At 41.4% G+C, this 16,113-nt stretch overlaps 1 protein-coding gene across 1 annotated transcript in view; it reads right to left on the bottom strand.

Annotated features, from left to right (window-relative positions):
- EVA1A (eva-1 homolog A, regulator of programmed cell death) overlaps positions 1 to 16,113 on the bottom strand; it is a 208,311-nt gene that overhangs the window by 127,022 nt on the left and 65,176 nt on the right. The window contains exon 3 of the mRNA XM_030490823.1: positions 14,022 to 14,145. Coding sequence (XP_030346683.1) covers positions 14,022 to 14,145 — 124 coding nt within the window. The remainder of the gene's footprint in view (positions 1 to 14,021; positions 14,146 to 16,113) is intronic.

Raw genomic sequence — 16,113 nt, 5'->3', positions numbered from 1 at the left:
TCTCAAGCTCAACATGGACATTCTTACTCAAAGCCAAAAAATAACTCCCTCGAAATAGCTTATTACCTGCATCCACCTGCAATGTGAAAACCCTGGTCCAAGCCCTCACAGTCCAGGTGAGAATCTTAACCCTAGACACTATTCCAGTTTGCAACCCTCCTTCTCACTCTGCAGCCTGTTTACAAAAATCTCTGAAATATCCTGGTTTTATCCCATTACGGGGAAACTTTCAAACCTCTAAAATATTTATTGAATGGGAAAACACTTTTTCACCCATCCCTGTGGATGAAACCTAACACATTCATGGGACAATCTGTATGAAGAACACACATCGTTGAGCAATACCTATAGGGTAAACCCATGACCAGCTGAGCTTGTAAAACAGTAACAGTAATCAGGAATAGAAACTCTTTTCAACATCAGAGTTGATGTTGAAAGAGAGAGAGAGATGAACTTCATACAGCTGTGAAGAATCAATCATCATTTTATCTATGTATCTAGGTATTCCATCCATAATCACCATGAAAGCATCTGAATAATACACTGAACACACTGAAAGTTATCATCTTCACCTATAATTGTCTCCCATAGGATTTTTGTTTCTTCTGTGAGGGACATGGAATCAAAGCTTTAACCTGACTATACAGCGTAAAACGTAACAAAAACACAAAAGCACAAAACTCTGCAATAGGACAAGCTATACATAGTCAATGTTAAACTAATATCACGGAAAGGGAGAGTACTTGTGACTGGCAGAAGTGTTTGAAATATGAAATGGTTTATTAACTTTAGGAAAAGATCAATTTTGAAGTCTCTAATGAGCAAATGCCAGGGTCCTCTGCGAAGGTCTTATTTCTTACAAGGCACTAACTTAATTTCCTCTTCTGATTTGTTTATTATTAGGTACATCTCCCAGCTAACAAGTATAACTGGTAGCTTAACTATATGTTTGTGTGAACCCATATAAGGTCCTTAGAGTATTTATTAAATTCTGTTGACCATTCAAAGTCAGGGCTTGCCATTTGGAAACTTGATTGGGTTTTAAACACAGAGTGTTTAACACTGGGATGCACAGATATTCACATTTCTGTTGCAAGTCAGCCCAGCAGTCATGAGACAGCCAGCAACAAAACTCTGCCTCTCACATTTGCAGTTCTTACCCTTGAGGCCACTCTGGGAAGTCATGTTTCATACTCATGGGGGAAGCTGCCTGATGAATGGCTCAAGATACCAGACTGGGGAGGTGAATCTGAGTGCACACTCCTTAGGAAGCAGCGCACTTTATGGGTGATGTGCTGCTGGCACACCGCATTGCGGAGTAAGAGGGCTGTGCCACCCGAAACAGATACCACCTCATGATCACTAAATTCTGCCCTAGGAAACACCTATCGATCGGAGCTGCCAGTTCCCAAGGCTCTGACTGAGTCCAAACTGGTTAGGGCTGCAGTTCCCTGGGCTCGCACAGGTAAAAGACACTGCTTTCTTAAAAGGAAGAGAAAAGGAACAAAAAAGAAAGGATTAAATATACAGCAGTATTTCAGACTCCCAAAAGGTACCCTAAAGCTTGATCACTGGAGGACAGATACTGTCAGTGTTTCTGGGCCGCCTGATAGAGATCTAGATAAACAGATGATAGAAAGTGATGTCACAGAGAACACAGGTCCCTAAAAGATTTTTCTGCTTCATAGCATTGCCACGTCCATTTTAGCCAGGATGAATCAAAGCCAGACATTGATGTCTCCCAGGCATTGGACAATGGTAAGGACTGTGATTGATGTAAAAAAAAAAAAATACAGAGCTAAGCATCATCCATATATTTACTGGTACTTCAACCCATAATAGCCTTATATAAATATTGAAAAGAACCAAGGCAGTGTAAGTGACATAAGAGAGCTGGGACTGGGAACAGACCTGCATTTTTCTCTCTCACCCTCCCAAGAAGAACCGGCCTCCTACAGATCAATCACAATCTGGTCCTAAGCCTGCTATAACTGTTACAGTCTGGATATAATTCAGTCCAAATGCAAACATTTGTATTAGTGGGTTTCATGTTTCACCCTGAAAAATTAAACATGCTTAAATGGCCTAGGAAAGGTGGCAGTGATATTCAGCAAATGGCTTACTCAACTCTAATCCCCCGTGCAGTCATTTGTAGGGCAACAGAGATTTACCATGATTAAGATATTTGCTAAGGATAATATGCCTTTTATTGCTGCCTGTTTTCAGAGACACTGGCTTAAATATAACTCAGTAGAGAGAAACCAAGGAGGGAACAGCTGCAGGCTTTTCTAGACACATTTTTAAAGGTCATTATATGACATGAATATAACATAGCTAGAACAATTAAGGGAAAACAATTATAAATGTTTCTAATGGAAAAATTGGCTCTCTCAAACAGTAAAGTGAACAAGAAGACCCTTTGTAATTACAGGATGTATACGATAATATTAAAGTATTGACCTGTAGTAAATACATTTACCCAGTGTCTTGAGAATATTTTCACTTATGGTCCATGACAATTTTCTGAATGATCATGATCGGGAAGTTCAGTACTAAATGTCAATTGGCTCAATCTCTGCAACACCTTAGATATAAAAGCTCCTAAGAAGACTTTGTTTCTAGCACAGTGATGGAATGCATTAAAGCTAAAGGTCTACCTTGCCTAAAATTGTATTTTTCAACAGAACTTGAGGAAAAATGTGTTAAATTTTGCTAATTAAAATATGCATGCTTCACATAGTCAGTGCATAATAGTTGACCCTATTTCTCAGATCAAAGGGCTGGAAATACATGCAAAGAGAATCTGTCTTCCTCACAAAATCCTAAAGGATTTAAATCTTAGAATTAGGAATCTGATCAAAGAAAGATTTTGTAGGAAACAGAGATGGCTTTGCACAATTCCTTATCAGGTCAGTATTTAGACTTCAAGATAGAAGACTATCTTACCTAGTTTATAATTTAAATTAATGAGACTGCACCCAAGATGCCACTTCAGAACCAAACCACACTTCATCTTGGCCAGTAACTTCTCTTTAGCCCAACTTTTGCCTTGCTCATATTCATCCCAGCTTTGTTAGCTGTTCCACTGCATAGCACCAAAACCAACAGCATTTCTTGCCTTGAAATTCATTATATCCATCCTCTCCACTGACACCTATTTTCCTTTAACTGATAAATGAATATGTTTAACTATTGGGTAGTGGTTAGTGTTGGTCTGTGAAAAAGGGCATAGGGACAATTCCCTTTCTCACTCGGCCACTCTCTCCAGATGAACTGTGTTAACAGCAAATACATTTCCAATGCTCCTTGTCACTCTTTCTGTCTACGTCTCTTACTGCACCTACCACATACAGATTGGTTGCAATTTTGAACAGCTGAGACGCACAGTGGGCCAGATAGTGCAAGTTCAATACACAACCTTTTGGTCACAAGCTAAAATTCAGCAAACTTTTACGGACACTGGAAGTCATGAAAAAATAATAAAGATGATGATCTCAGATGTGGTGAGATGTTACTCATTTCAGCACATGTCTAGGCAGAATACTTACATTGTAAAAGTCACCGTAAGCAATTTTTTGAGTCATCCCAAAGAGAAAAGCCAAAATAAGAGTTAATCATGGAAACACGAACACTTTACTATGGATGTAGTCATGCAGACATTCCAGACATTCAGAGTCCCAGAGGACAGAAGGCACCTCTAGAGACTGTCTAGGCCAACTCCCATGTTCACACCTGAGTCAACTAGAGCAGCAGGATGCTGAAGGCCATGTCCATTCAAGTTTTTAACACCCCCAAGTATTGAAACTCCACAACTTGCTTGGGCAGCCTGTTTCAGTGATCCTGTTAACCATGTGAGAGATGAGTGTGGGGGGTACCTGTTACTGTCTCTGCCAGGGAAACTAAGAAGATGAGTCTCCAACACAGGAAACCTATTAAACACTAGGATAGGCCCCTATAAGCAGCATCCTTGAACAAGAGTGCCTTAGCAACAGGACTGCCCATCTTGGAGAACAGAACAGCTCATCTTGGAGATACCTGTCAAATAGCCTTCTTTGTAACCTCTGACCCTCATTTTATATATTTTTATTTTCACCCACAATCAGCTAATTCCCAAGACCTGTAAGATTTATAGGTTATGGGTTTTTTTTGAGTGCATATAGATCCAAGTCCATCCTCTCAAAATTGAAATAGATAAGTACATCTTAAAGCAGAGAGACCAAAGGTGCCTTGGACAACTTTCACTGATTCCTTCACTCTTACACTTTTCTGTGAAGAAGGTAATAGTATTAAAAGGAAATTCTCTAGTCTGTGCTCCCCTTCAAACATTTTCCCCACACTTCTGTTTTTGTGTTTGTATATTTACTTTTCATTTCAAGCAAGCATTTGTTATATGAGTTTTCTGTCCTCTTCTACACTTTAGAAGATATAAGCAAATTCTGGCCTCCAAATCCCTGAATGCAAATAAATCAACATAGATTAGAAATTCCTCACAGTGGCAAATGCCCACTGTTTAGATCAGTGCACATTGCTGTGACTATCAGCCTTTTGTTTTCTTCCAATTTCCTTTCACTTACAACATGTACCTCATATCCTGAGTTCCAGAGCTTCCTCCTCATCCTCATGAACCTGCTACTAATGTGAATACTACTCACCTACCATTAATCTCAGGATTTGAATAAATCCATATAAATTAAGTCACCGTTCCCTTAGGCAGGACTGAGTGGAGGAAACCTTTCCAGGACAGCAAAGGTCTCTAGAGTCCTCAATTACAGCCTTTCCTCTGATTCCCCCACAAACACTTAAGCTGTGGGATACCTGGTTATTCCCTCATTTCAACAGCCAGGATCTAAAAAGAATCATCATCCCCTTTTATTTAGACTATACAAAAGTCAGAATGTCACGAATTCATACATCTGTACAGAAATATCTTTTAACATTATTTCTGTTCAATTTTCCCTTGAGAAACTTTTTGTGAAGATGCCATAATTTAACTTTTAAAAATAGAAGTTTGCTACCCTTGATGGCATGGACTGCATGGCTTACTTCTGCAGAAACTAATCTGAAACTCTGAAAGATACAGCTTGGGTGACAGTCCAGAGTTATATCTAATAAGCAGTTTGCCAACTTCAGGAGTACCCTGAAAGCTCAAGCGTGCCAAATTTTAAAGGTCTGAAACTATTTCAACAAGCAAAAAGATCGTTCTTTGCAAACGACCTTGTCAGATTCCTTTAAAATTACATTCATCATGCACCCATCCAATTTGCAGTATTTAAAAGGCACCTTTCCTCACTGTCACTTTCATTAGTCTGAAGTAGTTGTCTTTTTATATCCTGCTGTGCAAAGGCTGGCAGTGCTGCAAATTAACTGCTACATTTAATTTCCAAAGTAGAGTTCAGAAGCACCTAGTTGCACATTCCTGTTGGGGAAACAGAAGTATATGGTTATCTAAGGAGGAAAAAGGGTACAATATCAAAATAATATGCTAAACTGTGAGATGATGAGTTAAGCAAAAACACTTGGGAGCCTGGGACAAATTTAACTCTCATCCTACTTCTTCCATTAATGAATTTGGGCTGATTTTCTGAAGCAGCTGTGACTTGTTGGTGTTCTGCTGCCTGAGCCTCTGCTTCACTATTTATTAGTCTTCCTTCCAAGGACCTGAGAACCTGCTGGCTAGATTTCAGTGAAGGTTGTCAGAAATGTTGAGATGACAGATGCAGGTAAGTCTTGATACATTTTTTAAGAACTGGTAGGTAATTACAGAAGAGAGCCAAATCAGTGCCAAAGCTGGTTAGAATTGTTGCACTGTCCCACCAGACAACCAGCATGGATGTAATTAATGCCTGGCTAATTAGCATGAATCTAAATCTGGACTAGCTACACCACAGGTGGCGACATAGGAAGCATGGTGAAAACCTTTGTTACTGCAGTAAAAAGGTGGGAGGGACGCACTAAGGAAAAAATTTCTTGAATATGTAAGGAAAAAGACTTCATTAGTACTACTGCTCATGGCACTTTTGTTCTTCTCTTCCAGTGATGGTGTAAATCTGGAGTAATGCTGCTTAAAGCTATTATTAAAATAGCTGAAAGGAAGAATTTAGTCTTATATCATTAAAATGGTCTTCTCCAAAAGTTAAAATAATGGCAATAATAATTCTGACACAGGAACATTAAAAGCATACCTGATTGATATTTTTACATAGAATCCATGTGACTGCCTAGAGCATAAAATATGGGAAAATGAGGTCTACTAGATTAAAAGCTAGTTCACTACTGTCCTAAATATATGCACAGTATTCTCTCAATGGCTCTGCCTAAGAAGAAAAAAGGTAGCTGGGAGAAATAGTTACCAAATCTCCTAAATTCAGTCACGGATGCTTTGAAGTCCCAGTTCCCAGAGACATGATTAGGTGACAACCTCCAGCGCCTTTTAAGTAGTCAGGAAAATAAGTGTGTGACTGAGAAGAGCTTGATAGACCATTAGTATGATAAAAAGCTGAAAATATCAGCAGATACCTGTGTTAAAAATGTATAATTAATTTGAAAACTAAATATAGGACTGATATTAAAAAAATATAGCAGAAACCCAAAGTATTGGAAAGAATTCATTACCATGCATCCGCTTCAGAGAAGATTTATTATTCTCTGTTTTTTTTCCAAGAGACATTTATTTAAGGAGAGCAATTGAGCTATGTTTTCTGTCTTGAATAAGTCCATACACAGGACCTCCTGCAGAAGCACTGTATAAATTTACTTCCATGTTCTGTGAGGCCTATACACATTGTTTAAACTGTAGGTCCAAAATTCCACAGAAGTAAGCCTTTGCAGCATCTCAGTTTGGTTTATCAGCATATTGTTTCTTGGACATGCTTTTCTTCTTGCACTTCTTCATCAGTATGCCAGAAAATCTTGAAATCTATCATCCAGAGCTTGCGAACCTCTACCACAGTAGGACTGTGTTCAGATTTAGATTTACAGGTTTCATTTTTAAAAACTTGGTTTCCCTGTGTTTATTCTGGCTAATTGCCCCCAGGACACCCCTTTGTTCTTCTGGGGAGAAAGGTTTCAGATCACTTTGTCTCTGGCAGCAGCCAAAGCCACCCATGACACCTGAAGCATTGTCCACAAGACAGGCTCCATCATCAACAGAGGAAGGCATCACAAGTACCCACAGTGCCTAAGGGTGGGCTGGATCTCCTGAAGTTTGTGGGGGCAAAAGCTCACAGTTACTTCTGTTAATGCTATTGACTCACATGTCCCAGCACAGCATAGCTGTGGTGTCTCTCTCCCATGTCCTTCACTAAAAATTTGTGGTTTAAAAGGAGGTTTTTTTACCCTTGTTTTTTCCCTAGGACCCCACAGAAAACTTAAATACCATTGGACAAAGGGGATCTATAAAAGCCACAGCTTATTATTCATGCAATTGAGGCAGATTTTAGAATTTGTCTTTTTTAGTGGCTCACATCTGGATACTGGAGGCCCGATCCCAGTGGAAAGCCACTCTAGTCTTCACTGGTTCTTTATTATGTCAATCACAGCGGAATGATGAGGTTTGAAAGAAAACTGGATGTGGGGGGAGTTATTTATTTTTTCTTTTTAACTGTCCCAGGTCAGCAGCAGTTTCCTTCTCCATGGGGGCAGGGACTGACAATAACCTCTACATTTTCTGACAATGAAATCACACATTCCTCTTAATCCCACTCCTGACAGTCAAGTGATTAGTGTGCTACAGAGACAGGGCTATTTGACAGCACCTGAAAATCTCTGTGCATCAACAGCTTAAAAGAATATTAATTGTTAGTGTTAAAGTTTCTCTGACCCCAATTGTAGGCTGATGGATCTGTCCTCTGTTATTTATAATGCTCTTTTATTTACACCTTTTCATCACCACAGTGTTTGCTGCCTGAGGTTTTATTGCCCTTATAAATTTCCACTCCCTGCACCATCTTAACAGTTCTGACATAATAGAGATAAGTAAGAGCAAGCTGATGAATGCAGGAGGCAAAAGGCTTATTCCGTTTCCTCGATGGCTGGGCTAGAAGGATGTGCCCATTAAACACCCCTCAGTCCATCGTGAGGCTTTGGAAAGCCTGGCCCACCAAAAAGCAATGCAGCGAACAATACAGTGAACTTCTCCTGCCACCAATAAACCTGTCTTACAAAGGAGATTAATGCTTTTCTGAAAGGGTTGATAACTACTGAATTACCAATCTATCCCAGCACTAAAATCAATCACCAGTGTTAAAGGGACCAAGAATACATTCAGGTCCCTCTTTGCCCTCAGCTGAAATTTCCACAAAAGCTCTGTTCTTTCCATAGCCCTCTACTCTTCCTCATAGCATTTTGCAAATTCTGTGTAGGAAGTGAAAGCCTTGAGGATGTGTGATGAGACCAGGCTTTTCACGCCATGGTCACCAAATCTAACAGAAACGGTGTAATCCTCAGCCAAGCAAAGTCAATGGCAAACTCCGCTCTAGACTCTATTGAAAGAATGGATTGTATGGAAATTAAAAGGTGAACAAGATGCACTCACTGCAAGCCGAGGTGGTTCTTCCAAATGTCCTTTCTATACAATCCAACTGAAATCTGAGGAGCAGACCTGATCAATTCCCCAAAATACAGAAGACAGCTTTACATTCACCAGCAACTAGGAACTGCCAACACAAAGGATGACTTTGCAGTTCTTTGACAGCTGGAAGAGCTCTGCCATCAGTAATGGTATTCTGCTCTTTGTACAGGTTTTGAAGTATCACTAGCAAAAGAAATCACACATCCTCACCAAAAGGCAGACACTCTCAGGACACAGCATGGCAGCTCCATCACTATCTGATAGAGAGTGCAAATTTGACAATGGCATTTTTATCAGAAGATGATCTAATTGGAATTAATTCCTACTTGACCTTAAAATTCAGTTTCTTTCTAATTAAAATTGCCTAGGGCTGTTAAGAAAAATAAAGTTACTCGAATAAGATTTTGGCAAGGGCATCAGAATGGGCATTCCCCATGTTTGAAAAAAAGTAATTGACATTTCACAAAAATTAACTGGGCCTCTTAGATTAGAACTAAGTCTATGGCAGAGAATGACTGCCTGCTCTCTTCAAAACATGTGCCCAGGTCGATTCTCAGCACAAAAGTTTTCCCATAAATCAAAGAAAGCTATAGGTTCTGAACTAGAACAAAGTGACCTCCCTCACCCCCTTTCCTCCTCCTACCCCCACACAAACTTTTGGCACTTCACCCTTTGCCAACAAACGCAAGTTTCCTTCCCAGATGCATTTCGCAGAGCCTTGATGTGCCTTTCACAAAAATGTTTTTGTATTGTTACAGAGGGATTTGAGCTGAAATTGGAGCCCAGGACACAATCCAGGCTTTCTGAAACTTCAAAGGCTTTAGGTTTACATTTGTGAATAGAAGGGAGAGCAGCAAAGTCTGGATTTACACTTTGCTGCGTCGCTGGGATGATTAATACAGGGAGGCTTCATACCCACCAGCCTCCAATTATTACATCCAGCCACTCCACACAGCATTTTAAAATGAAATAAAAATAATAATCATTAATAAAAAACACTGGATGGAGATTATCTCTCTTGGAGTCCTTCAAATCATAAGCTAAAGTAGCAACTGCCCAGTAGGAAAGAGAGAAAAATATCACTATAGCATTACAGGAGGCTGCAGCTTAGGCTGTTCAGAGCTGAAAAGGGGACGGTGCATCCAGGACAGAGTGTCAATGGCAGTGGAGGAGACAAGAGAGAAGCACTATGTGGGGGACTATGGGGGAAGCCACAAAAGCAAGTGCCAGCAAATGGCCACTCAGACAACACACCTCATCCTAAGTAATCCCTTTGCAAAGAAATACAAGCATTTATGTCTCCATTTTGTTCAGGAGCATTGGCACTTTTGAAATAGCAAGGCCAAAAAATAACCAAATGACCAGAAAGCCACCATGGGCAAACAGATGTTGTGCAGAGGCAGATCAATCCCTGCTTGTTCAATAGCCTGGAGCAGCAACCAGCCCCAGTAAAATCAGCTGCAATAGTATTGCTGGGCTGCAGAGAGGTGAAGTTATTTCTTTAGCATGATTTGGGCGGCCCTAGCCAGGATTAGACCATACAGCCCCTTCAGAAAGTCTGGCACACAAAGCAAATATTTCCTAGCGTACAATAACAACGATCTTACACAGTTCTCTGTCTCTGAAGTGAGGGGGATGAACAAACATTGAATTGTTTGAATAATATTGGTGAATCCAGATTTCAGTTAGAGGGAGTTCATGCTAGACCAATTAAATAGTATGTCAATTCCCTCTAATTATGTGTTCCTGCAGCCTACTCAGTAATTATACTTAATGGGTCTAAATCAAATCAGCATGTTACCTGAGAAATAACTGGATTTGTGTGCAATTTTTTAATGATCCTGAAAGGTACCCTGGAGATTGAAGTCCTCTGGGTGTTCAGGACTTGGTCCTAGGCTTCGGTGTGCTTTGGATGAGGATCTCCAGCTACGTTGGCCCACATAAGTCAAATAAGTTCTCTGGTGCTGACGCCAACTGGCACGGGACAGCGCACAGCCATTCTCATTAACTTTTTCAGCCTCTAAAACAGGGTGGCTGTATCCAGACTTCCCACTGGCAACCACCTAAACTAGTTCTAAATGCCAGACTACATCTACACTAGCAGAGAACAACTTCAGGTTTCACCACTACAGCAACATGTTCCAAACTTACTTGCAGTGACATTCTGGGGGCTCTCTGTTGAAGATGTTGATATTAGGATGACTGGCAGGGGCATCTCCAAGTTTAGAATCACAATTCCTAGCTGTGCTCTGCTGAGACATGTACTGTGCTTTTGAATATCTTCCCCAAGGTTGATGCATATTAGAAAATAAGGCCCACATGCTATGGGAAAATAAAAGCTAAGCCTCTATACACTTTGATGAACCTTAGCCCTCAAATCTCGTGGCAGCAATAAATCTCACTTGCCCCAAACTGAGACAGAATAGAGCATTTTATTATTTCTGATCTCTTTAAACATCCTATACCTTAAAACTTAAAGCACACACACACATATTGGTTTTGGTTGGTTTTTTTTTTTTTACAGACACAAAGAATACTCAGGACTGCCAAATACCTGACATTTAAAAGCAGTCCCATGCACATATCTGAATCCTGTACATGCAAGATGAGTGTCCATTAGACCCCAGATCCATTCATTAGATCAGAGGGGACCATGATTAGCACAAGACTTGCCCCAAAACACGCAAGCTATTGAATTTCTCACTGCTTCTAGTTAAGCATGTACTTCTCTATGTCTCTGAATTTCTAGACAAGGTGAACCACACCTCTGCATGAGTATTCCCTGCTTCCAGCAAAAGCACTCTCAGCGCAATTAGTGCAGTAGAGATCCCTCCAATTGCCCTGCTCCCAGGAGCCCCACCATTTGAAAAATCTAGAGCTTTCAGTTTCAGCATGATTTGCTGTCCTCCATCTCCTTGAAATTCTGCCCATGAGAAACCGAAATAGCACCTTGCCTTTTGAGTGAACCCCATACAGCCAGCAAGCATCGAAACCACTAGATTTCAAATGCAACATAATGTTAGAGAGGCATAACTGCAGTGACAGTGGCTGGAGGGGATGACTACACCATCTAGTTATTCTTCAGCAAAAGTACGAGTAAATGCCACTAACTTTAGTTTGCTTTCTTTCAAGTAAGTCTTTCTTTTTACATATCTACCTCTATTCAGGGGCCTTTTGAGGCTCCAGCACAACTCAGAGTGAGAGGGCTTGGGCATATTTATTTTATGTTAAAGATGTCCTGTCCAAACTCTGCAGGCCAATTCCCAAAGCGCCTCTCATACTTGTATACAGGAAAACTCACATTCATTCTACCAAAGTGGGCACCTAACCAAGGCATCTACTTCAGTAGCATGGGCATCTCAGGCTCCCTCAGTAAGCAAAGAAAATACATGTCTCTAGAGGACAATTCAGACTTTAAACAGCTTCTCATTAAAGTACTTCTATCATGCCTACTGTTAAGAAGTACAAATTCCAGAACAGAACCCAAAAAATTGCATTTGTCTTTTCATAAAGAATATGGATCGAACCATGTGTCAGGCACTGAGCTCTTGAAAGGACTCTCTGGTACTCTTCAGTTACAATTATGCATGCTCAGACTTCCTGGAGCAGGTCACCACTTCATAGGACCACAGTTTTTGGGATCAGCTCTTTAACATATAGTCATTTACAGGTCATAAACAATACTCAAATACTCAATAACCACAAAAGCCCATCAAAATTTCTGACGGTCCTGTATTTTGCATTCTATGGATCCATCTTTCTTCAGTACCCTCATTAAAACAAAGACAGAAAGGCTTATTGAACTCACACAAGTATTAAATTCTGTTTGTGACACTTAAAATTCACATTTTCAATCAAGGAAAGGTTGACCATGTCCTGGTAACTCTGTGCAAAGCTACTCCTTGCATATATCAGAGCTTGTTATTAATCCAGTGGGTTCTGACTAAAAATTTGCCCTGTGACTAAGAGACAGTAATTTGTATCAGGTTACCCTGTTTCACCCTGCAAAATTGGAGCTGCCTGAAAAATTGTCTTGGGGAAATGTTTTCAAGCAGCTTCCCCTGCTCCCTTGCAAGAAAATCACCTACCCAGCGCACACACAAACTCTTTTCCTAGCATATCCTAGCATAGCAAAGAATGCCAAGCCATAAATATTTACGCACAGATGGGATCTGCGTACCTTCAGAAGATCAGCACAGGCCTCGATAAGCAGATTTTTCAAGCAAGCTTTGATACAAAACCTGCAGGTTCAGGAGGACTTGTCAGAACACCCTGCTAATCACCCCTCTCTGAGAGATGCATTTCTCACCCAACAGGGGATGTTACAATCACTCACGAAATCCCCACAACAAATGCAGGTGCTTCATTACCTACTTTTCATTTGAATTCCTCACAGATCTTGCCAGATCCCTTTGCTTCATTAGCACAGGCCTCTGCGTGCTGGGGCAAAAAGTCTTCTTCTGTGCTGTTGACAGTCTGAATATTTCTGCTTTCGTTTCAAACCTTTTCTGAAATCAGATATGTTTTTCTTTCCTGTGCAAACTTTTTTCTACTTCTTCCCCAAAAAGTTTGCTGATGTGGTGCTGGAACCATGTTACTTATGTTGTCTAAAAGGCTTGGGATTAGGCCAATCTGAAATGCTGTGTTCAGACTGTTTAATTCAGAGTTGGGTCCTGCTCTCTGGCTGAAATCAGTTGGCACAGCTTGACCATCATCAAACCCTAACTAATGTGTCTGCTTCCAAAGCAGTGATGGAGAACAGTGCCTAGGCTGTGCTAACTCCCCAGTGGGGCCAGGAATTGGCCAAGAGGGTGTTGGGTGTCCAGGGCCAAAGCCACACCAGGCTCACTCCTCTGCGTGATTACACTTCCAGTATCCAGGCGCCAGCCCCATTTAATTTAAACACAGCTAATGAGATCACGCAAAACACAAGTTAACATTTCCCAGCCTGATCTGGGAGCAATTAAAAGCTGACTTATGGCATGGCATGGGCAGGTGAGCTTCCTGTTGCACCACCATCTTCAGTGCCTGCCTTAGGCACCCAGGTCTGAAGTCTTTGCCCATGCAAAGAGCTCCCGGTCCCTCTGGTGGGGCAGACGGAGAGGGAACAACTCCCACTAGCCCACCAGGACAGGAGAGCGGCTGCAGATGGGAGCGGGAGCAGCCCACCCACCGCCAGCAGCCTGAGCGCAGCGCTGGCAAAGGCTTTTGCTGGCACCTGCAAAAACAATCTGCAACTAGGGCTGCTGGCAAGGAGGAAGGAGCTGGAGCAGCAGCATCCCAGCAAGGCAGCAAGCAAGGGGGAGAGGGAAAACGCTCCACACCCAAAGGGTTATGTTACACCAAAAATAAAGGAGGAAGGGAACAAAAAGTCCTAGGAGGCCTTTCTGGCGAAAGTACAAAAATGTTTTGGTCTCACCAGAGCAAACAGATTTGATAGCAAGATACTTACTTGGCCTGCACTTGTACCACACGATGAGGTACTTGCCAGTTCCAGGGCATGGGTCTGCACCAAACAGCCGGCTATTGACGAGAAACTGGCAGCTCCGCCTGTCCTGACACTCATCCAGCATCTTCTGCAGCCAGGGATGCACACAAGAAACAGAGAAACAACAGCATTTCAGTATCTCCACCAAAGGGATTGTCAAATGGAGACAAGCAGGAGAACAGGAAGGTCATTTTTGGCTTCCCAACTGGCCCCAGCACAAGGCAGGCAATGGTGCTCAGTGCACTGGGTACCGCAGGAGCTGTGGACTAGCAAGGGACTAAACTTTGAACTGTTTAAAGTAGCAGGATTTCTTTCCCTTTCATGCATACAAAAGGAGGGATTTGCACTGGGACGGTCTCAGGGATCTTGAAATATTTGCATGCAATTTAATTGTAGTATAAGCCAGTACTGTCCCAGGAAAAGCAGCTTTAAGGACGTGTGCGGATCACCACTGACAGTTAAAAGCAGAGACCCGAATTCCACCACCACAATTCTGCTTTAGATTTCTCTGGAGATGCACAATTTCAAGCACAGCTTTCAAGAGAGGTCTTGCCTCAGTTATATAAAAGCTTTGGCAATTGCTGGTGTTCCAATAATTAGTAGTTCTGGTGAGAACACTGTTATACGGCCAACTTAGTTTTTAATAGGGCTCACTCCTCTTCCCCCATGACTATCATGTTCCTTTTAGCTAAACTCAGCAAGGGCCTCTGAGTTAGAGGGTCCTCCCACCACGGACATTTTAGGTCCTATCACCATTTCTGCACTGCTTTTCCTCTAGCGCTTGGTCCGCACTTCTCCATTCACAATACTCATAAAAACTCCATCTCGGAATCCACAGGGGAAAGACATTCTGTCTCCTGCTAGAAAATAGCTTCATTAAGGAAGATTAATGATTTTTTTTTAACCCTATGATCCTCTAAAGCAGTAGTGGGGGAAGAAAATATTATTAAGTGGGGCAGTAATTAAGTTTTAAATTCAGCTAGATGACTTAGGTGGTATTTACGTATTCCTGTAGAGCCCCTAAAGCACTAAAATTACAATAATGTTTGCCTGACACACATGAACCTGTCAGAGCACTTTGAGACCAGAGAACGAGGTAATCCACCAGCCTCGTTAAATCCCTGCGACACAGAGCTGCGAATTTCAGTCCCAAAACAATTAATTTTCACATCCAAGGAGACACTGGAAAATCCTTTCTCAGAAATTCCCCTAGACTCCCCTGGTCTCCTTTGTCTTCTCCCTGTTCTCTTTTCTTACATTCACCTCGATATTTGGGCTTTCCCACAATCTTATCCCTGTGCCATTAACATAAAGGCTGTTCCTTCTCTACCACACACCACCCAAACCAATTTTCTCTCTGCCTCAGTGACTACTTTCTTTTTTTGAGTTCTCCCTGAACATAATGTATATAATCTTTAGCATTATAACTCTGAATGCCACCCCCCAAACAACAGGAACAACAGCTGTTCCAGTTTCAAATGCAATTTGAAACTGCCTCATTTGTGGTTGCTCATAACTTCCTAAAGCTTTCACCTTTTGTGCCTGCCTCAAGTCTGACCTTTATTTTAAAGTTCAAACTAAGACAATTCAGGCCTTTTCTAGCAAGCAGAGAACATATGCTGTCGTTTTCCACTTACAAAGGTAATAAAATGCAGGCATCTCATTTCAAAATACGGGGCTCAGGATGGAAAGGCTGAAAGGTGAACACTGAAGGAGGTGCCTGGGAGTGTTAGCCCCAACTTGACCGTCACGTTAAAATGCATAGAAACAACATATTCTTTCCTCTAGGCTCATAAGGGTTGACTGCTCACTCAGCATGTGAAATTTAATTTAATGCAAAATCCAATGAGTTGAAAAGGAATGTAAGCGAGGCCTCTACGCAGATACCTCTTTTGATCTCAAAAGGCAAAGAACAACTGGAACAAGTCTTGAGTGCTTCACATATGGAGAGGAATCCTCTCCAAATCACTGCAGACCTGAAAGGATTTACAGGTACTGGACAGCCATGGTTGTGTTTACACCCAAGCAGTGCTAAGAATATGGAGCGAACGGAAAG

The sequence above is a fragment of the Strigops habroptila genome, chromosome 6 (genome assembly GCF_004027225.2).
Source record: "Strigops habroptila isolate Jane chromosome 6, bStrHab1.2.pri, whole genome shotgun sequence".
Classification (NCBI taxonomy): domain Eukaryota; kingdom Metazoa; phylum Chordata; class Aves; order Psittaciformes; family Psittacidae; genus Strigops; species Strigops habroptila.
This window is presented reverse-complemented; position numbering and strand designations above follow the sequence as displayed.